The sequence below is a fragment of the Dermacentor variabilis genome, chromosome 4 (assembly GCF_050947875.1).
Source record: "Dermacentor variabilis isolate Ectoservices chromosome 4, ASM5094787v1, whole genome shotgun sequence".
Lineage (NCBI taxonomy): Eukaryota > Metazoa > Arthropoda > Arachnida > Ixodida > Ixodidae > Dermacentor > Dermacentor variabilis.
Genome location: NC_134571.1, coordinates 67,945,444 through 67,968,146, shown reverse-complemented (window position 1 = coordinate 67,968,146; position 22,703 = coordinate 67,945,444). Strand labels below are relative to the sequence as shown.

Genomic DNA, 22,703 nt, shown 5'->3' with positions numbered 1-22,703 from the left:
GGCCACTTTTGTTTGTGGTGTGGAGCTTCTCTCTCATTTTAGAATGTCAGCCCTTATTTATGTTTCTTTTTTTTTGCTCTTTCTGCCAGCTTCCTCGGTGTTCAATTTGGAGTGAATACAGTACTATCTCAACGTGCCGAGTACATTCAGTCATAAACTTCATAGTAGAGAGGAGTGTGGTTCAACCTGGGGGAGCAAGTATACTTTAATAGCTTGTTTGATTGTAGATTGAGTTCACTGTTTGGCGAGATAGCATTGAACAGAACAGTTTACTGAAATGACACGTACTCTCTTTTGCTTATGTAGCTTTCACCAGATGGTGTGATCTTTTACTATGAGTTTTATAAACCTCTTGTCTAATGTGATTGTTTTTTTTTCCTGTTCCACAGATATTCAAGAAATACCGGAGAACATAAAGTACCTCAAGTCCCTCCAGAGCGCAGATTTCAGCAGCAATCCACTTTCTAAGTGAGTTGGTATTAGTGGCACAAAGTGTGCACGCAGTCTTTGACGTGAGCTTGTTTGAATTTTCTCTTTCACTTCCAGACTTCCTGCTGGTTTTGTACAGCTTCGAAGCTTAACAGTATTGGGTCTTAATGATGTCTCTTTAACGCAACTGCCCCATGACTTTGGCAGGTGAGCATATACCTTTTTTTTCCCTCTCCCACTTGTAAACAACGAAGACAATAACCTAGTTCCAAATATTCTAGTTTATTGCACAGTGCAGTAGTTTTCCTTCAAAATGTTTTGCAAGCTGTTTTTCAGCATTAGTGAAAATTTTCTGAAGCCTTGTGTTGCTCGAACTGTGTTCGCAGTGGGCCACAATGTTTGCCGCTAAGTGACTTCTGTCTGGCCTTTTACAGTTTATCAAATCTCATATCCTTGGAACTGCGGGAAAACTACTTGAAAGGGTTGCCACTCTCGTTTGCATTCCTTGTAAAACTTGAGCGGCTAGATCTCGGCAGCAATGACTTTGAAGAGCTGGTAAGCTTTTTGTCCTTAGCTCTTGTGTTTACATGCTTTCGATTCCCTCTCATGCCTTTGATTTTGTACTCACCATGCTTAAGCCATGGAGCGTATAACATTTTTCTATAGCATGCCCTGGAATTTTATTTCGGCAGTTCTCGGCTCAGTAATCATGAAGTTGTGAACTGTGTGTGAATTATACACATAGAGATGAAAGATGTCGTAAATGTACAAGGAACTAAGCCAGTACTGTATTATAAGCACTCTCTTTTTTTAAACTATCAAGTGCTTTTCTGATTTGATAACATGCATATAAGTTGAACTTTATTCTAACAAAATCGCATCAGACACGAAAATAGCTTCGTTATGTCCAGTCTTTGTTACAAGCATATATTCATTGTGCAATGATCTGATATCAGTGAGAAACATCTTAATTTACTTCTTTATATTCAATAGTTTGTTATAACAGTGCTCAGTAACTCGAAGTTTGACATTACTACCGCACGTGTTTATACATGTACCTTTACTTTTCTTTGGCGTCTCTTTTCAATATCATTTCCCTTTTTTAAGCATTGACTGCATGATGTTTTATTGGACTACACCTTGAAGCTAGAATTTAGCTTGAAAAAATTCTGCTTGGAAGCATTCTTGCATGTGGCATCACATGTTCTGCAATTTTCACATTGAAAGAGGTGGCTACTAATTTGACCGGATAGTTTCTTGAAGCTTTGAAATAACTGAATACCTGAGGTCTTAAAGACAATCGTGCCATTTGCTTGTTTGTTCTTCTGCAGCCTGTTGTTGTGGGGCAACTCTCCAGCCTCCAGGAGCTGTGGCTTGACTCTAACGAGCTTTCTACACTGCCTAAGGTGAGTTCGCAAGCACTTGCACTCTTTTCAAGGGGACACTAAAATGAGAAAATTATATGTTTCTATCATTACGTTTCTAAACCATTTAAAAAAAACTCAGTCATACCGTGAGAGGATAATTGGTAAGGCAAAAAAAGATGCAAGAATAAAAGATGGGTGGCGCCACTGCCTTGAAGTTCCTGCACCAGCTTGTCATGATGTCATAGATTTCAATGGCATCTGTTCTGGCCTAGGTAATTTTTGTTAAAGATAAACATGGACTACATTGTATGTGAAGACTGAACTCAAGTTTGTACGACCTTTATGAAGCACCAGGGCCTAAATATGAAAAAAAAAAGCATATTTCGAAATTCAGGACATCGCACTGATTTACTGGCTGTGGGGTTTCAATGTGGACCTTCATTTTCTGTTTTAGTAATCACGCTTTTGTTGTGATATACCAATAATAGAGTATTGAAAAAATACAGTATCAGCCTAAGACAGTTTAATGTTCCTCTGTCCCTCTAAATGCTGTATTCGGCCACTTAAGCTCACTTGAGTCAGAATTCATTGTATGCACATTTCTGAAAGGCTTGTGTGGCAAATTTTAGCACCTTGTCCTTTGTAAGCCTGTTACGAACTTCAGGTATACTAGCATGCTCTAGAAATAGGCAAGAGAGAATAAAAATTTCATCATTAGGCACACATTCACTAGATGTGATCATTAGTAATACATATGAAAGAATGCTGCAGAATATGGGATTTGCTGTATGATAATTAACAATTGATAGCTTACATAGAAAGCGCCACATACATCTCGGTTACATAATTGTGGGAGCATTGTAATGCATTCTTATGTATCTCCCATATAGATATCTGCATTCTTACTCTGTGGAAAATTTCAGTGCCTAATTATTATTATTATTATTATTGTTGTTGTTGTTATTATTATTATTATTATTATTATTATTATTATTATTATTATTATTATTATTATTATTCCTTCTTTGTATGAAGGAGACTCCAAAATTGGTATAGTAGTATCCACAATATGCTTGTTGTAAGTGTATAGTTTATGAAAAGCTAAGCCTTCAGGATTGTTAGTAATTTTGCTTGAGCTCAAAATGCGCAAACTTTTAGTCACAGACAACAAATGTTAGTAACAGCTAATTTTGTGAATGTGAGTTGTGTCTTGCTGATAAAATGTAGCTGCATTATAATGAGCCATCCCGAGCTCTCAAAGAGCGTGCACATGACTTGTCAGTCTATTCATCTATTTGTCTTATCATAAATCACTAATAACACATGCCACATGCTGGAGTGCTCTGTAAGTCACTTTGTTTGAGTGCTGGATAAGCCATACATCTGCACAATTCAAGTAGCCATGCTGTGCAGCATGCTAAGCATGAATATGTAGCATTTGTGGAGCGACTTTCTATGCTGTGCAAACCAGTTGTTTACAGAATGATTCCAAGTTGCCGTGCTTACCTAAGTTTAAATGAGCATGAAGTGTTGCAGTTCTTGTGGTATCATTGTTGTTCTTACGTTTTCTGCTCTGTGAAAGTATGTTACTGTCATTGCTGACGTACACCTGTTTGCATTTCAGGAAATCGGGCAGCTGAGGCGGCTCATGTGCCTTGATGTGTCTGAGAACAAGCTGAGCTACCTTCCAGATGAGCTGTGTGACCTGGAGTCTTTGACAGACTTGCACTTCTCCCAGAATTACCTGGAAGCCCTTCCTGAAGACATCGGCCGGCTAAGGAAGCTCACCATCTTCAAGGTGTGCAGTGGAAGTTGGAACATGTTTTGTTTACTAATGTTTATTTTTTAAAAATGATAGCGAAATTACGAGAAACCTGTGGTTTGAATAGCAAGAGGTAAAAAAGCTCTTAAAAAAAGAGGGCACCACACGAGCGCTATGTAGTGCTCGTGTTGCGTTCGCCCTCCTCGTCCCCGTCTTTTCAAGTTCTTTTTTACCTCTTACTCTGCCGTATCAACAAGGCCGAACATCAACAGTTGGCTGAACATCAACAACCTGGACCAGGATGAATTTTTCTTCAACTAAGAGGCTTTTCTTTCGAGGAACCCGTATGGGTTTCCTTTGTAGCAATTGCTACGAACGGGTGGATGTCTGATTTTCCCTTTATTCATTACTTCTCTCCACCTTGCGGGTTTCCGCAGAACTACTACGTCAAAATCAACAGTTGGCATAGCTTGAAGGTATGGTGTTGATTCAAATGTCTTATTTTCTTTCCCCTAAATGATAGGGTTTAGTGTGAGCACATGCCAATGTTGACATAAGTTCCAATTAATAGCATCATGTTTTTGCCCGTGTTTTGCCACTCAAGGAAAGTGCACAAGCACCCATCCTCACACCACCGTTCACATATGCGACACCCAGCAATATGCAGCCAGTAACCATGCCCATTTCTACTTCGCCCGCACTCTCTTTCTTCATTTAGGTTGACCAGAACAGGCTGGGGAGCCTGCCTGAGTCAATTGGAGACTGTGTGAGCCTGCAGGAGTTGATCTTGACAGACAACCTACTGACGGAGCTGCCTGCATCGATAGGGCGACTGGTGAACTTGAACAACCTGAATGCAGACTGCAACCAACTGTCAGAGCTGCCAGCCGAGATCGGTCAGCTAGTGCGGCTGGGTGTGCTGTCACTGCGTGAGAACTGCCTCCAGAGGTTGCCGCCTGAGACTGGCACGCTGCGGCGGCTGCATGTGTTGGATGTGTCTGGAAACAGGTACGTCCGCACAGAAGCTGATGTTGACATGCACAGCTTTGTTAAAGTTGTAGCAAGCGTGTGGTCCAACTCGTGGTCAAGTTTTATGACTTAGAGCCTGTGGAACTTATGCAGACAAAGTGCACGTTCATTTTCTGTGCTACTATTTGAAGAAGGTTTCATAGTGCATGCAGGAAAAGTCATATCATGATAAGAAGACAAAATGCTTAATTATAGTTCCAGCTTTGTTTAGCAAAAGGAATCATTGTCAACAGTTTGTGCGTAATCTGAACAAGAAATGCATCAAAGCAATCTGGCCTATTTTTAGGAATAAAAAGGGGGGGGGGGTTTGCCAAAGTTTGGGATATTAGTTGCCTAACCAAGGTTAGTAAGATGTATTGTGGAATGTCGTGAAAGTATGTTTTTTTTTTCCTACACACGTCTCTTCAGGTTGCCCGTCAGCTTTAACCCTTTCAGTGTCACCATGAATAGATACATTTTCACATTTCTGTTCTGCCATGTCATTGACATCAGATAGCAATGTGAGGACCATAGCAAGAGCAAGAATGGAGCTGACAGATGGAATAGCACACTGTCGTATAAAGGTTATAAACAGGGATAAGGTGCCTCAGAAAGGCTGGCCAACGTTAAGATAGAAGGACCTGTCTTCGTAAAAGGCGGCCTCATCATCCTCGACATGGTAGTTTTAGTGGGTTAGCAGAGTGACGTCATGTGCTGTTGTTGTCGGTGGCGGCTGGTTGTAAAGGGAGAGACTGCAAATAAAATTAGTGCTGTCGCCAGGCTTTGTAAGCGCGGTTCCTAAGATGTGGGGACAAGAGCGGGAGGGTGGGAAGGCGGTAAGAAAAGAAAGGGAGACCGAGAGGGAAAATAAAGAAAATAAAAAGAAGGGCATCCAAGGGTGTTGGGGGAGCGAGAGGTTAAGGAGCATTCAGGGGTGTCGTTGGCAGCATGCTTTGTGGCTTGAGAAGAGCTGGTCAGCCGGTCAGTGCGCGAGTAATAAAAAAGACCCAAAAAGACATCAGTTGAAAGAATGACTCGAGTAGCATAGCAGCAATGTGTCAGGTAATTTTGAAGGAGTTAGGATGGCGACAAGGAGTCTGGGGTGCAGGGCATGGGGTAGCTGGAAGGCAGCGGCTTGGTCTTTCAAGGGACATTAGCCCCAGTAGCTCAACGTAGGCGTCGTCATGGCGTTATGCAGAAGTGGCGACACCCTGTGTGGCTGAGGCGCCAAAAAAGGTATCCTGGTGTCTGGGACTTTGGAATGTGTTGGTGTTTCAAAAAAAAAAATAAAAAAAAACGGACAAAGAAAAAAAAAAAGGGAACCGAAACCGGAATAACAAATAGTAGGGTGACATAAGTAAAAGTGGGCGGGGGCCAGGTGTATATGGGAAAAGGGGTCGTATAGTTCATATATGCATAAATAAAGTGAAAGAGTATGTTGAGTAGCAGGCAGGGAAAAATTAGAAATGGAGGAATAGGTGATGTTAAGAATTAAGGTTAGCTGGTGGCACAATATGTTTTGTGCCTTGGTTAATGATATGAGAATTTCAGATTTAACTTACAGCTTTTAGAGATTCTAAGTTGCCACCTGCCAAATGATTTCCCGTCGGGTGTAGGCATTTAAACTTGTGTATGAGGTATGATTGCGTACACAGTCGCCAACCGTTTATTCGGACCTCATGGGGACTGCGGAAATGTCCGAATAAACAGGCGTCCGAAAAAGCAGATAAAAAAAAAAGAAATCCTTTATTTCCACGCAGTTATTCGGGCTCAGCAGTAGGCTTGAAGAAATCGTGAATGCGCCGTTGCACGCTGTTCCGTTTACACGCAATCAGATAAGCCTGAATCTCGGAGAGGGTCGTACGGTCACTATAGGCGGCTCAAAGCACAGTCACTGCTTGTGCACGCTCTGGATGCGACTGCACATGGTGTGTCTTCTTCTGACTCGGAGTCATCGTCCGGCGGTGCAGCAGAAACCTGACGAATGGTCTCGCCGTCATCGAGTTCTGCGCATGTCAGTACAGCAGTGTGAGCATCTGTGAAACTGTCAAATGAGACGGTGTCCGGAACCACTGCACAGGTCTCGGCAGAACAGTTTCGGTGTCAGTAGAGTGCACATCGGAAGGCGACAAATCCTAGGTCTCCTGGCACCTGCTTGCTGGCATTCCCCAGCGCAGTCAGCGCGGGCACTGTCGGTGCCATTAGACACTTGACACGATGTTTCCGTATGCCACGTTGCATCACTGCAACCTCGACACAGCACACAAAGCAAACATCACCACGCCATCACACCAATACCAGTCTCACAAACAAGAAACGTGGCCTACTCACAGCGTCATGCACGAAGAAACAAACAAAGCAGCTGCTGGATTGTCTTGACATGGCTTACTAAGCTGAGACCGGAACTGCTGTAGCCACGAACCACGCAGAAACAATGATGATAAGCGGGAATTTGCAGTAGCGCCACTTTGTGGGGCAGCAAGGAGGCTCCATTCAAAACAAAAATGGCGTTCAGCAAGTGGAACCATGCACCGGTCAGAGTCGGTGCATGGTGCTTTCGATCGAGTTGGCTCAAGGAGTGTCCAAAAAATCAGACGAGAGGTTTCAAGGTGTCCGAACTTTCGGCAGTTGTTATACAATATGGTCTATGGGGGAGAATGGCAGTGCAGCGAAGCAGACCGAATAATTGAGCATGTCCGAATTTTTGGAGTCCGAAAAATCAGTCAACGACTGTACTTCCTCTCGCGAGGTGAACAGAAATTTGTTTGTAGTATATAGAGCCTTGCTTTGTTGAATATATGACCATGTTCATTGAAGTGGCTGGCTACTGCGTTAGGTAAATTGTATTTTGTATCTGCACTCTGACCAATGAGCCTTGTATGAATTGTTATGCTTCTTTTATGGTATGTTTAGTACTAAAATCGTTGTTTGTTCTTTCTTTCCACCCCTTTAGGCTACAAAATCTGCCTCTGACAGTGACTGCATTAAATTTGAAGGCACTGTGGCTGGCCAAGAACCAGGTAGGAGCAGGAAGAAATTTCTTGTCAAGCATTGGGCAATGATGGATGTTTTCCTGGCTTAGTTAGTTGTTAGCATTTATCAAAGGAAAAAATACTATCGCACCTTTTTTATTCCTTCATGTTCATTAGTGTTGAAGAAGAGTTAAAGTACCTATTTGCTGTTAGTTCTGGTGCAAATTATTTTTTGCCAAACCAGAAGCTGTACTTAAACCTCCCTGCTTTTCCTCCCTCCCTCCCTCCCTCTCTCTCTCTCTCTCTCGTAAGAATGATTTACTTTTAATTTTATTACCTATCATATTTTGTGCCGAGTGTATGATGGTGTGGAAGCCAATCTTAAAGGGTGGAAATAATAATGTTAAAATGTGACAACATATGGCCATTCGTTTCACATGTGGTAGTAAGTGTTCTGTTTTTCAGATTCACATATGCCAACGCTGAGGCTACAGTGTGCTTTTACCAGTTTGATGTGCAGGTTTTCATGGCAAAATTTGACACTGCTGTTGATAATGATGTACAGCATGTTGAGTGACAAGCTAAAGCTGCAGCCATACAGCTACACATGCACGCTGGTGGTGCTCATGTGTCAAGCATTTTGCTGGCCTATTCCTGTGCAGCACAAAATTCGTACCTCTGATGAGCTTTGCGTGTCGTGCGCCATATTAACGCTGCGTGTGTTGCCTTGTTTCCTTCAGTCTCAGCCCATGCTCAAGTTCCAGACCGACTTGGATGAAGCCACGGGTGACAAAGTGCTGACATGCTTTCTGCTGCCACAGCAGGATGACCATACAGAAAGCATGGGTGAGGCACACTTCTAGCTTGCTCGTGTGGCTCATTTTTCATGTCCCTGTAAATCTTCATGTCCTGGGTGGCTTGGTGACTATTGCATTCTGTTGCTGAGCATGAGGTCACATGTTTGATTCCTGACTATAGTGGATACATTCTGATGAGAGTGAGAGAGTGTCAAAACATTTGTGTATCGAGCTTTGGGCACATTAAGGGACCTTGGGGAATCAACATTAATTCAGCACCCCTCACTGAAGCATCTCTCTTGGCCGGGTGGGGGTGGTTTTGGAGCATAAAAGCCCATAACTTCTGATGACTTCATGCGCTTGAGTGTCCATTGATCAAGATATACGAGGGCAAATCAGAAAGTCCTTGCCCCTTTTTTTATTAGCCAAAATAATGTACATACAGGTAATTACAAATATACATACTGTTCTATATGCCTTTCACTATTTTTCCACATAGTCGTCCCCTTACCGGTTCAGACATTTGTCTTATCGCAGCACTAAATTTGAGATGCCCCTTTGGTAGAATTCATCCGGCTGACTGTGGAACTACCGTTGCACTGCCGTCTTGGCTTCATCGTTGTGCGTGAATCACTGTCCTGCCAGGAAATTCTTCATCGGACTGAAAGCGTGGAAATCAGTAGGGGGGAGGTCTGGTCTGTATGGTGGCTGGTCCAGACTTTCCCAGTAAAATGATCAGAGCTTGTCGGTGGTTATGATTGCCACATGTGGCTTCGCATTGTAGTGGAGGATACCACCATCTTCAACAACTGACAGCAGCGCCGTGCCATGGAGTTGCCAGCAGATAATGTCGCGCCGGTCCAAGAAAGGTCTACTGCTTGGAATGGATATGTTGACTTCACATTTACAACTGTAATTTCGCTTTAAAGAAAGGTGGGGGGAGGGGGGGGGCAAAGATCTTGGGCAATGCTGTGCGTGAAATTTAAATGCACTATGTGGTGTTTTTTTTGCCCATACTTCTGTTATACCAGTGCCTTCTTAACAAGCATCTGAAAGGGACATGCATAATTCTAGGTGGTTTTGAGGGTAGTTTTTGCGATGCCTCTTATCAATGTGGCAAGTTGCAGTTTGCACAGGAAGCAATTTTTCTACACATGATATGATGATGCAGGCAGTTGTTAGGGTGTCATTCTTAAGTACGTTTTTCTGTGTAGCACTTGGAACATATACAGCAGCATATGCTGTCTTGAAGCCAGCCTGCCAGCTTCATGTTGAGCTTTTCATTTGAGCTGGTTGTAGCACATTTTAGAAATGAACTTTTGCATAAACTGAGATTGCCATGTATTCTTTTGCCCCATGTGATAAAGTGACATGTAAGTATTCTGCGACTGCTCAAGTGCCGTGTTGTTGCGTAAGTATTATCTTAGTCAATCTAACACACAAAGATTGTGCGTTAGATTGAGCATTGCCTAGCATTGTGATTATCTCGAGAGTGGAATACTACTAGCATGGTTTACTCTAATACAGTAATGGAATATCGTAGTAGCAGCTGTGTTTGCTGCTTCCGTGAAGAGCCTTGAAAACCTACCTGTTATGCTCTTTGTACTTTTCCTATAACTGGTACACTATTTCATACCTGTTAAGGGGGGAAATGCCACTCGAGAAAGATTTTTTATTATTTCTACTAGAGATTTCAAATTACTGCCATTCATAGAGATTTTATGTATGCTTCAAATATGTCTTGAGTTTTTGTGTATCTGCTATATTTCTTTTAGTCATGTCCTACACAACTGCAAGATATAGGGATGTTTGGAGGCACTTTCTTGTGTATTAAAGTTTCATGAAAAACATTGTGCTGTAGCTTATTTAGCTCTTTTTAGACTGCAAAGTGCCGATATCTATGTAAACTACATGTATAATTAGTGGAACTATGCAAGGAAACATAAGCAAGCTTCAACTAATCTTTTTCGAAATTTCATGAAATATAACCTTGTACTTTCACAGCTACTGCCGAGAGATATTGCAATTTCAAGTAGATATCAGCATTCTGCATATATTGAAGAGTATGTACGCCAAATTTCATTAGTATAAGACAACTATAAGTGCACAAGGTTATTCTCATGGGATTGTGAAAAAAATTTGTTGAAGTTTACTCATTTTTTTTGCACAGTTGCACTAGTTATACATGCAGTTTGGATAGATATTGGCACTCTGCAGTCTACAAAGAGCTAAATAAGCTACAGCATGATGGTTTTCGTGAAAGTTTAATACACAAGAAAGTGCCTCCGAAGATCACTAGATTGAGTTTTTTTTAGGCGAAAGCCTTTCTAGGCTCATGGTGAAATTTGTCAGCAGACCTGACTGCCGGGGTGTCTGCTGAAGCATCGTCACGCCATATGAAGACAGATTAAAGAATGAAAAATGATTGATAGTGACAGTTAGTGAATGATAATGTTATAATAGAGATTGGTAGAGGTTAATAACAACTAGTAATGACTAGTAATAACTAATAATGACTACTAATGACTGAAATGACCAATATGTCTAATGACGGCTTGTAATGACCGCACTTGATTAGACATGACTAGAAATGTCTGGTAAGGAGCAGTAATGACTACTAATGACTTGTAATGACTACAAAATGACCAATATGTCTACCGATGGCTTGTAATGACCACAATTGATTACAAATGACTAAAAATGCTTACTAGTAAGCAGAAATGACTACTAATGACTTGTAATTACTAGTAATGACTGAGATTACCAATATGTGTAACAACAACTTGTAACGACTAGAATTGATTATGAATGACTAACAATGCTTAGTAATGACTAATAATGACTTCAATGACTTGTTATGGCTACTAATGACTACGAAATGACCAATAAGTCTAACAACGAATTGTAACAGCTACAATTGATAAGAAATTACTTGAAATGCTTAGTAATTACCGGTAATGACTAATAATGAATGAAATGACTTGTGATGACTAGTGAAGACTATGATATGATCAACATCTCATATGACGGCTTGTAATGACCATAATCGATTACAAATGACTAAAAATGCTGAGTAGTGAGCAGTAATGACTTAAGAAAAGAAGAAGAGAAAGATAAGAGGCAAAGAGAGACAAGTGAATGATAAGTGGAGGAAGGAGCAGGCTTTCACCATTTACCTCATAAGAGAGATCTTAAGAGACCCTATAATTTTTTATTTTATTTTATTGCACCCTCAAGACCGAAGTAGTTGTCTAGAACATACCTAAAAAAATTATAGCAACTACACAACTCATGACATACTTGAAATCTACATAAAAAACTTTATGGATGGCAGTATGTTCAAATATCTAGTACTGATATTTCTTTTTCTTTTTCAAGTAGCATCTCTCCTTAAAGAAAGAGAATAAACAGATAAACCGAGTGCTTCATAAGAAATAAAAAGCACATAGGTGCTTTTTTCCAGACCTCACTTAAAATAGTGTCACAGTTTTGCCTTCGCTAATTTATCTGTTTCTCATGTTACTGCTTGCATTTTGTTTCATACATAATAGCTTCTTGACTGCATTGTGCAACCCTCAGGCTCAATTACAATAATTACAGGTGTGTACTAATGCTTACATAGGTGCATTTTTCACCATGCAGAAGCCGCAAAATATGTAATTTACTAGCAGTTTCAAAGCCAGCCTGAATTTACAGTATGTGCCACTAGTTGCATAGACGAATGCGGTGTGTGTGTGTGTGAGCGTGTGTGTGCATGTTCCCGTTTGGTACTTACTCTTTTTTCGCACATATTGGGTTGCAAGAAATATTGCAAGCAGCCATACACTGTTAAACAAAACAATTGCAGGGAACTCTTGCCACATTAGTGTTTTATTCTGTCAGTCGTTGCAGACTATAAATTTTTCTGTTTAGCCACATGCTTCCTGACGGAATGTTTTCTTTTTGTAAATGAGAAGGCTCACCTTGCTTGACTGTTTTTGTGCAGAAAATCTGCTGCGAGACAGTACAGAACAGGACAGTCGGTTGAGCTGGGACCAAAAGACTGAGAACCGCTCGTCAGCTGTGAAGTTTGTCGAGGAGGCTGTTGAGGAGAAACCAGACAAGGAACTTGAGGTAAAGCCATTTGTTCCTTACTACCACTACTACGTAATCTTCTGTATTAACCATTGGTGCAGTTTAGCAAAATGCTTTACTGACTGAACTATGGGTACTGCTTAACCTGTTCAATTGTAGCTGTTTTATAGGATTATGTGAATATCAATTTTCGGTTCGAAGTGTAGTAAGAGAAAATAGTAATGAGTATCAAATAATTTCAGAGCGATTCATTAGAATAGTTGTAACATTTGCATAAGACCTTGGTGTAACAGCCAGATGTTGACAAATCTAAGAAAAGTTGGTTCTCTACTTGCAAAAAAAGGAAACAGGTTTATCTCTGGAGTCCATTATTTCCAAAGTGCCGTTATTCAGATATTTTCATGCAGAAATGCAAGTTTGACATCTCTTACAACTCCAGCAGCACAGAAAATATCTTTACAGGTGCTTCCTCACAGTTGACTAAAATTTTGTGGTGGTTGAGGCCTGCAGGACTGTTCCCCGTTGACATCATTGGGATGCTGTGAATGCAACCTTGACTGCACGAGCTTAACTCATTCTTTTCTGCAAACGCACTGACAAACTTAATAGGCTTGCTCGTCGCTTTTGTGGTCCTTAATCTGGCTCGCACACGTGATATAGGGCCCAATCTCCAATGAGCAACAAGCGTCCCACGACGATTTTCCAACCACCGCTGCATCTGCCTTGGCTGTTAGACCTAACCAGCACTGTTTTGCCGAGTGTCGACCTACAAAGATGCGGTTTTGTGCCGTGTCGATGCATACCTATTTACAGCAGTTCGCAGCAGTCATACAGCTCTCGGGAAGCCACACCTTCTGCAAATAATATAGTTGAATAATTGAGCCAGTGCAGAAAACAGTAGGTGACTGCAAACGAATTTGTCTTTGTTTTGTCTTCACTATAAGCAGTGTGATGAAACTTGCTCACTGAAACCAAAGCAGTCGACTGTACATGTTTTAAGATTTACTATATTTTTGTGCCTATAACTGCACCAAAATTTTTTAAAAGTTAGCAATAAAATCGGAGTGGGAGTTATATGCAAATTTCAACTTGAGGTGTGGTTTCATAGCGGTGTTAATTTTGCCTTGGAAGTGTGGTTTCATGGCAGCCTGGTCCACGGAGCCGTGATGCCACCGTTACCGTTGTGCGGGACGCGAGCGCGGTTGGGAAGCAGGAGATAGAAGTGAATAGTGCGCCCCTGAAGAACAAGCAAAAACTCTTTATTTTGTGATTGTCGAGCCTCTACGGCACAGTTGCGCACCCTCACACCACTTCCCTTTCCCGCACACAAGGCGATAAGATTTTACCGAGTCAAAAAGGGGAAAGGGTGTCTGGCTGCTGCTGTGCGACCGTGAGGCCGCCACACCACCTTTAGAGCAAAATTGTTCCCAATCAACGTTGTCAACGAAACAAGGAAAAGAGCTGCTAGCCAAAGATATAACATGCATGATTCGTGCATCCATGAATGGAAACTGTTTTACAAAGATTTTGGCGTTGTATGCAGTTATTTTCGCAGGTTATACACACAAACCTTTGTTTTTTCTAGCATGTTGTAATTGCTGTACGGCTTATGTGCAGGAATATACACATATTTATTCATTTCGAATATTGAAGTTCGAGCCGAAGCGAATATTGAATAGCATAATACAGTCTACGCTCGTTACAGCGGACCTGCGTACAACAGACTTTCGGATATAACTGACTATATGTCAGCCTTAGTTTGTTTTACATATTTTGTTAATGCAACGAAGTTCGCTATTAACGGACCGGGCTACGACGGACTATTGGCTACAGTGGACGAAATTAGCAGTAATTTTGTCAAAATCGAGCGTATAGAATGGACTTTTGCCGTGTCGACACAGGCTGGCAACTGACTTGCGAGGGTCAGCCGACGAGCGCAACTCAATATCTTGCGCGTAAGAGAGGCAGAAAAGCGGGGCGGAAGCGCACCATCTCTTGTGCATGAGGCACGGACGTGGCTTCTGTTAACAGTGCAGGCGTTGTATCTTGAAAGTGATCTGCAATTTGGACAATGTGCCTGCCCGCGCGGGTGCTGTATCTTGAAAGCGATCTGCAATGTGAACAAAGTGCACGGCCTAGCAGGCCTCATCTTCAAAGCAGTCTGAGATGTGGACAAAGTGCACTCAGTGCCGGTAGCTTTGTATGTGCTGAGCTTTCGACGTTTAGTTTGCGTTGGAGTGAGAGACTGCATGAAGGTCAATTTGCTCACTGCTGCTGCAGCACTTATCTTGCTTAATTTGCTACCGCAATCGATGCTTCACCTTTCGGGTGAAACTTCGACTTTTTTTGTTTGTTTCTTATTTTGGGCGTTCATCACTCACTCTTCGCAATAAAGTTGTTAGACATCGCGACGAAAGTTTCGGAAGTGAGGCATCTCGAATATTGCGGACTTCAGATAAAACTGATGTTGTTTGTCATACAGTGAAATCTCGGTATAACGAATTTCAGGGGACCGTGGGAAAATGTTCGTTATTCTGAAAGGTCGTTATAGTGAAAGCCCAAAAATTAGCCATAACAATAGCATTTCAGTAACGCAAACGTCCTACCTTTGAAACGGTACCTCCTTGAACTCATTTCTCACACAATGCACACGTGATCGTCAGACAAGGCACATTTATTTGAAATAGTCCGTGATCGTCTTCTGACAGGTGCAGCACTGACTCTGCAGCACGAGTGATTCCAGACCGTCCGCATTCTTATGCATGCCTTCGGTCGCTGTGCCGCTTTTGGCTATAAATATGCGGAGTTTTCGCAAGCGGTCCAATGCATCTGTGGCTGACACGGACTCGTTGCGGTCTTCGGGTGCTGCCGTAACGTCATCCTCCATGTCATCACTGCATTCCTCATTTTGAGTCGCCGTGCCTTGGACGCTCTGCGTTCCACGTTTTTTAGCCACGACGGATTGTTTCTTCCCATCTTCTATCTCGCAAAGAATGTCTACTTTCTCGCTCAAAGAAAACTGCTTTCGCTTCTTTGCCGTGGTTAGAGTTGTTGAGCTCATGGCAATGCGAACGCCGGCGTGTACTTCTAACACAAAATATAACCAGAAGAAAAACAAGATGGACAGGCCTGATACAGGTGACAGCACGCGAACAACTGAGAAAACAAGCAAGAAAAACGTGATGCGTCGTCACCTCTGCAACAGGAAAAAAGAAAAGGCCCACTTCAGCGTTAATTACTACTTTTTTTTTTTTCCTTCTGCCGTACCGTCTCAGGTTTTACGAGCCCATGCTCCCTGCCTCTCCACTCACAAAACCTGGTGCGTCATTGCCTCTGCAACGGAGAAGGAAAAAAAAAAAAAGTCCCCGCCCACACCTTTCTCCTCCCGGCGATCTCAGGTTTTTGCGAGAAGCAAGTTGCAAGGCGCCCGCTCTTCGCGCTGCGTCGTCTGCTAGCTTAGAGCTCCAACTGCCGTGACGGATACACTGAAATCTAAAAATCCTCGCATTTCGGGATATTAGTTCGTAGTACTGAGGTGTTGTTAAGATGACACGAAAATTAAATAACGATCGTTTTTCTGAAATGTTCGTTATTCTGAAGTTCGTAGCAGTGAAATATTTTTACATTTAAACTATAAGCAGTTGGCATGGGATTTCTAAAAGTTCGTTAATCTTAAATGTTCGTTAATGTGGTGTTCATTGTAACGGGGTTTGACTGTAGTATCAGCGTCCGTTGTAACGAGAGTAGACTGTATTCAATTAAATATTAGAAAATATTGAGTATTTGCATGAGCTTACTATTTCATGGGGCTTGTTAAGCCTTTAAATAAATTGCACTGCTTGTATTAGCAAGCATATGTGATTTGGTAATGCGATTAAAGGAAATGGATGACCAGAATAGACAATCACTGATCTGTCGGGATTGTGATTCAAATTCTGAAAGTTGCAGAGTATGAGGTAAATTGGCGAGTTAAACGATTTAGCTAGGCATAACCCATTCGGAATGAATTCTGTGGATGCACCACTTTCGAGATACACACTCCCAAAACCTGCGATAAAATGCGTTAGTGTTCCAGTAATTATTGCACTGCAATGCATAAAATGCTGTTTTGTTCAAAAAGTAAGTGGAACACTACTGCATCTTACTGCGCATTTGACAGCACTCATCTCAACACTGGTGCTAGCTTCAAAATTAATTCCATGTGGAATTCGTAAACCCTATTAAGACTTTACTAACTTGAGAACCAAGGACCTTGCAAAGGTTGTCTCCTGTGTTACTTGTGTACAAGGTTCAATACAAGGTACAATACAAGCCCCGTTGGTAAAACTTTCTTTTTTTTTTTTCAGACTCAATTTGTTCGTCATGACACTCCTCACCCAAAAGAGCTAAAGGCACGGCACCAGAAGTTTGTACAGAAGGCCAAAAACATTGATGGTCATGTGATGTCACATTCGGATGAGGTAAGGAAGGTCTTGCTTGGCCTTGAGTACTTTCATTGCCCGAAGTCTTTTGTTTGAGTGTCTCCAGGAATATACAGTGTAATATCATATTCTTTATAATGGCACTTCCCAGTTAGTTAAGCCAGAAGAGCAAATTTTTGCTCGGAACCAACAGGCTAGATTATAATGCAAGGAATGCCGAGCTTATTAGTGAACACACCATGTTGACTACTAGCCTTCTCTCTCACTTTTACGTCGTCATCCTTTTATCTCGCACCCCTGATTAACTGTTCCCCAAATTTCGAGGTGTGTTGGACAGCAATCCCCCTGCTTTCTGTTCTGTCCACCCAGGATGGGGAAGTTGGTGTGTACCGACCACATCGAGCCAGCACTGGATCCATGCAATCGGCATCATCCATTGAGACAGCACCTTGCCAGTCACGAGGTAATTGTCTATTTCTTTTGTGAATGCTTTCATAACTGTCTTTAAATGGCCCCTCACCAGGCCTCATAGCAAATTTTGGTTATACACTGGAAGTTGTTAGGTGTCCTCTAGAGAGCATTCTGCCACAAAAATTTTTCAAATCGGCTCATTAATAGTTGAGATAGAAATATTTCGGTGCCACGAACCCATGATTTCAGAAGACGAGCTCCACTGCATAGCGAGACACTCTCTCCACTCGCCCCGTTTAGCCTCCACAAGCAAATTTCCTTCCCTGCATTCTCCCATACCGGACCTCGAGGATCACCTGATGCACACGTCATGGGCCCCGCTTTCATTTTTTTCTCCTCGCTTTTTTTTTCCCCTGGCATGCGCACTTCCGCTGACGACGTTGCGCACGAGTTGTTGTGATGTCTCGTTTCGCGCAGCACACGATTTTGCGCACTGTGCATAAAGACACATGACTAACGGTATAATTCAGTGCTACACGAATACTGAGGCAGAACAAGCGGATCATGGAGCATGATCACGCGCTGAAACTCAGTTGAAAATGGCATAGTTTCGGTATCTGCTCATGTGACTACACGAGCGTGGAAACAAGCAGACGAAGCAAAGGTACATCTCACTTGCTTCGGTGCGAAGTAAAACAAAAAACACGCAGACACTCCGTTTGTTTGTTTTATTATTCCTCTAAACTTCATTTCGTCAATTCAAGCAACAAATCACATAAATAACAGATGTTGCCTTGAATAATTCTCGAAGTCACGCGTCACCACGAGCGATGTCACACTGGGGACACAACTACGTAGCCACAGGGACACGGCTAGGTAACCGTCCAGCTTGGAGTGCGGTAGCCGGGAGAGAAAGGGAAAATGGCGTTTGTATTGAAATTTTAGACCTTTCCATGGCATGTAGCGATGTAATTCTTTGCAAACATGATCGTTATTGTGCAATGTATGCTCTGCGCTTGTCAGCTCAAAATGGCAAGACCTGGCGAGGGGCTCTTTAAGTGGCCTGAAGTAACCATTTCTGTCTCGCTCTCTCTTGCATTACTTCTTTTTGGATGGGGTATTCTATTCAAGCACCTTTAGATATTATAGACTCACCGTTTCCTGCTTACCTACCACATGTTATGGTCTGTATCTGTCGAGGTCATCACACCTCATCGGCTTTAGCCATTCGCGAAGGTTTCTGGATACAATTTTAAAGCTGTGCATCCTTTTCTCTCTCCCTCCCACTCACCTTCAGCATTCCTCAACTTCAATTTATGCGTTGATTGCCACAGCAAAATTCTAGAAATGAGCATGGTTTGGGCCTCCTTTCCCTGTGTCTGTGGCTCGTGCCCCTTTGCCCGAAGTGCAGTGTACCAACCTGTTTGTGCTTGACCCACTTGGAGCAGAAGGGGAGCCCATTGGCCGACCCGGGAGTGTAAGTGACCAGGAACCCGATGGCCGACCCACGTCTGTTTCCGAGGAGGAAGCACAGCACATGGCACGGGTTGCACACAACGGGATGGCCCCGGCATCCCAGGGTGGCGGCAGCCCCGAGTCTTCAGGGGATGAGGATGACAACGAAAGGGTGAGCTGCAGGATGAGCATGGTGCTTGTGTAACCTTACGTAATCTGCAAGTTCACTAAAGCTGCTAGATTAGTTTAGTTCGATTCCATTAGTTCAACATTGATCAATTTATTGGAGAACTGAATAATGTCAGACCTAATACATGATTTTGAATTACATAAGTGTGCAAGTTTAGTGGTGAATCAGTTTTCTGGCTTGTTGGTTGCACTTTGTGCTGTAGCTTCTGCATGTGCGTGCATTGCGTTTACTGTATGTATTTGGCTTTCTTGTTAGTATTATTGATGACCTTATGTTTTGTGCATACAGCGCAGTTCACTTAAACCATATCAAGATGAACGAAAAATTTGTTCGTTGTAACCAATCATTGCTGTATCTGGACTCCCATTAAAAAATGAAAAAAAAAAAAAAGAGAATGCTACCAAACATACCTTGGAGCTTCTAAACCAAATTGGCCTCTTGTGCTAAACATTGACATATAATGTAGGCTGTGAAAAATAAAATGTTTGTCTCCAAACAGCGCGTCAAGCATTGCGGGCAGAGATAGTCAGAAATCTGCAATTGCCTTCATGGGAGTTCCAAGTTCACAACTGCCATGTGCATTGCGTCCAGCTGCTGCGCAAACACTGGCGGCAATAATTTAGATTGCATCAGTGAGTGACTCCGTCAGGGTCAGTGCTAAAGACTGGCCATTGTCAACCTTGTCGTCACGGCCACTGCTGTCATTGCCTCCGTCGAACAACAATCACCCCGTTGGATATCTCTTCGCAGAATGAGGCAGCACTATCTGCACCCAGAAACTCCTCCATTGAAGCACCACCGGTTTATCGTCAGTAGCGACATGCTCCCAGAGCTCAGCAATGTCAGCGGCTTCCACCGTGTTGGTTTCACTGTTGTGGGGTGTTTTGCCGTGGCACATGAAGCCCGCCTTTTTCGTGGATTGGCATGGCCTCTACTTGCAGCAGTCATTATCGCGGTGCTCTTGCGCGGGCATGCACTTTTTTTAGTCTTGCAAAATTTGCAGCTTCGTCTCAAGCAACACAGCTTTTCACCTTGTCGGCACCATCTCCTACTAACTGGACTGTCCGCTGCTTCGGGCCTGCTTCTGTGGCGCATTTGCACACTCTCTAAGAGAGTGTAGAAAGGACGGGGGCTGCTTCGTCTAGAGCGCAGCTCTTGGGTGATCGTTCCTATAGCAAGTGTCGCCATTGGCGTCCTACCTCATAACCGAGCGAATGAGCACAGCGAAAGACGAAATTGATCGCAGAGCGCAGCAGGAAATGAAAGGAGACGATAGTGAAGAGTGTGGGAGGAGGGCATCGTGAAAGCGGTAATGGGAAAGGGAAGAGAGGCTCTGCAGGCCAACGATGGCTACGAGATCACGCCGGAGTAGCAGGCGTTGTATGTTCACCAAAGCACTGCATGAGCAGAGGTCTGTCTTTGGTGGCTGCTGTGAACTGAGCCCATGTGTCACCCACGCGCTGCCTCTCGCAATCTCCTGATTAGCGAGGCAGTCGGGCCACAAGTTTGGAATGTGCCGTACGAGACAGATTGTCCGCGCCAGCCAATACATAGTGGAATGAAAACACATATAGAGCTGCGCTCAGATTTTGCATTAGGCAGTATCATAATCATCGGTGATTTTGTGCCTTTCTCTCTTCACAAATAGAGCGTAGTTCAATAGCATAGTGGAGCACTATTGCAGGCAACGCGGACGGGACGTACACGAAGTGGCTGATGCCATCTTGTGGCGTGCTGCGTCAACTCTCGATGTTCTCCATGGCTTTCGCAATCGTCGATGTGAGTGGGACGCTCTGTGCAGTAATGGCGGAAGACACGAACTCGTGTAGGGAAACTTTTCACCCCATCTCAGCGTTGTTCGTTTAAGGGGAAGTTAGCAACACTAATTTCACGCTTATTTTGTGCAAAAAGTGCTCTCCAAAAGGCAAAATTTTTATTGTTATATCCAATATGTGGTGAATAAAATATCATTATACAGTCTACGCTCATTACAGCGGAGCCGCGTACAACATACTTTCGAATATAACGGACTATATTTCAGCGTTAGTTTTTTCTACCCATTTTATTAATGCAACGAAGTTCACTTTTAACGGACTGCGTTACAAAGGACTATCGGCTACAGTGGACAATATTAGTGGTAATTGTTATCAAAGTCGGGCGTATAAAATGGACTTTTGCCGTATCGTATCGATACCGGACGACAACTGACTTGCGAGGGGCAGCCAACGACCATGGCTCAATATCATGCGCGCGAGGGAGGAGGACAGGGCAGAAGGGTGCCGTCTGCTTTCGCACTCAATGCACGGGTGGAAGGCAAGGGAGAGGGGGGTACTCCAGCGGCTGCTGCTTATGGCGTGGCCGCGCACGTGCCATATCTTGGAAGCGATCTGAGATGTGGATAATGTGCATTCCTGCATGGGTGCCGTATTTTGAAAACGATCTGTGATGTGGACAAAGTGCGCCCAGTGCCGGTAGCTTTCGACGTTTAGTTCGCTTTGAAGCGAGAGGCAGCACGAAAGTCAATTTGCTTGCCTTTGCTGCAGCGGTTCTTCAGTCCAATGTTTTGAAAGCAACATTCCGTGGTCATCGAGCGAGATATGTTCATGTTTACCTTTGCATGAATGGCACCACGCTTGTTAATTTAGTTAGTAAACGAATGTTTACAACTTTATATGGCAGATAAAACTATTATCCTTACTTTGCATAGCTGTCTGCTAATTTGCTATCGTAGTGGATGCTTCGCTTCTCGGGTGAAACTGTGACTTTGTTTTTTACTTTGGACGTTCGTCACTCACTCTTCGCAATAACATTGTTACACAACGGGACCGAAGTTTCAGAAGTGAGGCGTTTCGAATATTACAGACTTCGAATAAATGGGACATTTTTTATCGAATTATCAGAGTCCGTTGTAAGAGAGTCGACTGTATCTGTTTTTTTTTCTCTTAGCCCTTATGCATAAGTTGATATTCTAAAGTCGACTCATCGTTATAACTGAATATCATATGCGGTATCATAAGTGGACTGCACTGGATATGCATTTTGTTGCTGGCTGCCTTGTGCTTATATGTAACTTTGGTACTTCAATGGTTTTGTTTTTCTAGCGTGTACACCCATACATAATGCCCATGAGGCCATTTAGGGCAATTAAACAAGAAAAAAAAAAAAAAAAGATGGTGTCTATCTGTCAAGTGGCTTCACTGGATTAGTCATTATCCCTGAAATGCTGTTCATAATGGAAACAATGAAATTTTTGCTTGGCATTGTCTAGTTTGGCCACTGCAGGAGCAGAAATATGCTGTTCATATACTTTTGAAACTTATGTACTGGCGTTGCACTTTTACGCAAGGATATTTCAAACTTCCTGCTGCTTGCTGTACTGTCTCAGGCTTCTCGGCATACTGCATCGCTCTGTACACAACAGATTTAGTCCACTTCAAGTTTTATGCACTTTAGTTGTCGCAGTTGTGCTGTGTAAGGAGGGCCACAAGTGAAGGTGTGCTTTTTTTGTTTTGTGCAGGAATCTGACCGGCATGTGGCATTCACACACGATGGGCCTGAAGAACCAGGAGATCGACAGAATCGACTTCATCGGCGTGACACTCCTCACCATCTCAAGAACAAGAGGATCCATGTAGGCAGCACTCGTGAGGAGCAGGAGAAGGTGTGTGCCTTATTTTTGTGCCACATTCTGCACTGCCGCAGTGTGAAAGTGGAGCTGTTAAGGGGGGATATGGGGATCAAAGCTAACTTTTTTATTTACCATCCGATTTTGATTAAATTTTGCACAGATGTTAATAATATCACATAAACAAAACTG

At 42.9% G+C, this 22,703-nt stretch overlaps 1 protein-coding gene across 13 annotated transcripts in view; it reads left to right on the top strand.

Annotated features, from left to right (window-relative positions):
* Positions 1-22,703, top strand: part of LOC142579306 (protein scribble homolog) — a 180,594-nt gene that overhangs the window by 68,228 nt on the left and 89,663 nt on the right. For all 13 annotated transcript variants that reach the window (XM_075689368.1, XM_075689365.1, XM_075689362.1 and 10 more), the window contains 13 exons: positions 390-468; positions 547-636; positions 864-984; positions 1,761-1,835; positions 3,421-3,594; positions 4,277-4,566; positions 7,520-7,586; positions 8,279-8,384; positions 12,321-12,448; positions 16,756-16,869; positions 17,200-17,293; positions 18,690-18,868; positions 22,404-22,547. In XM_075689368.1, coding sequence (XP_075545483.1) covers positions 390-468; positions 547-636; positions 864-984; positions 1,761-1,835; positions 3,421-3,594; positions 4,277-4,566; positions 7,520-7,586; positions 8,279-8,384; positions 12,321-12,448; positions 16,756-16,869; positions 17,200-17,293; positions 18,690-18,868; positions 22,404-22,547 — 1,661 coding nt within the window. The remainder of the gene's footprint in view (positions 1-389; positions 469-546; positions 637-863; positions 985-1,760; positions 1,836-3,420; positions 3,595-4,276; positions 4,567-7,519; positions 7,587-8,278; positions 8,385-12,320; positions 12,449-16,755; positions 16,870-17,199; positions 17,294-18,689; positions 18,869-22,403; positions 22,548-22,703) is intronic.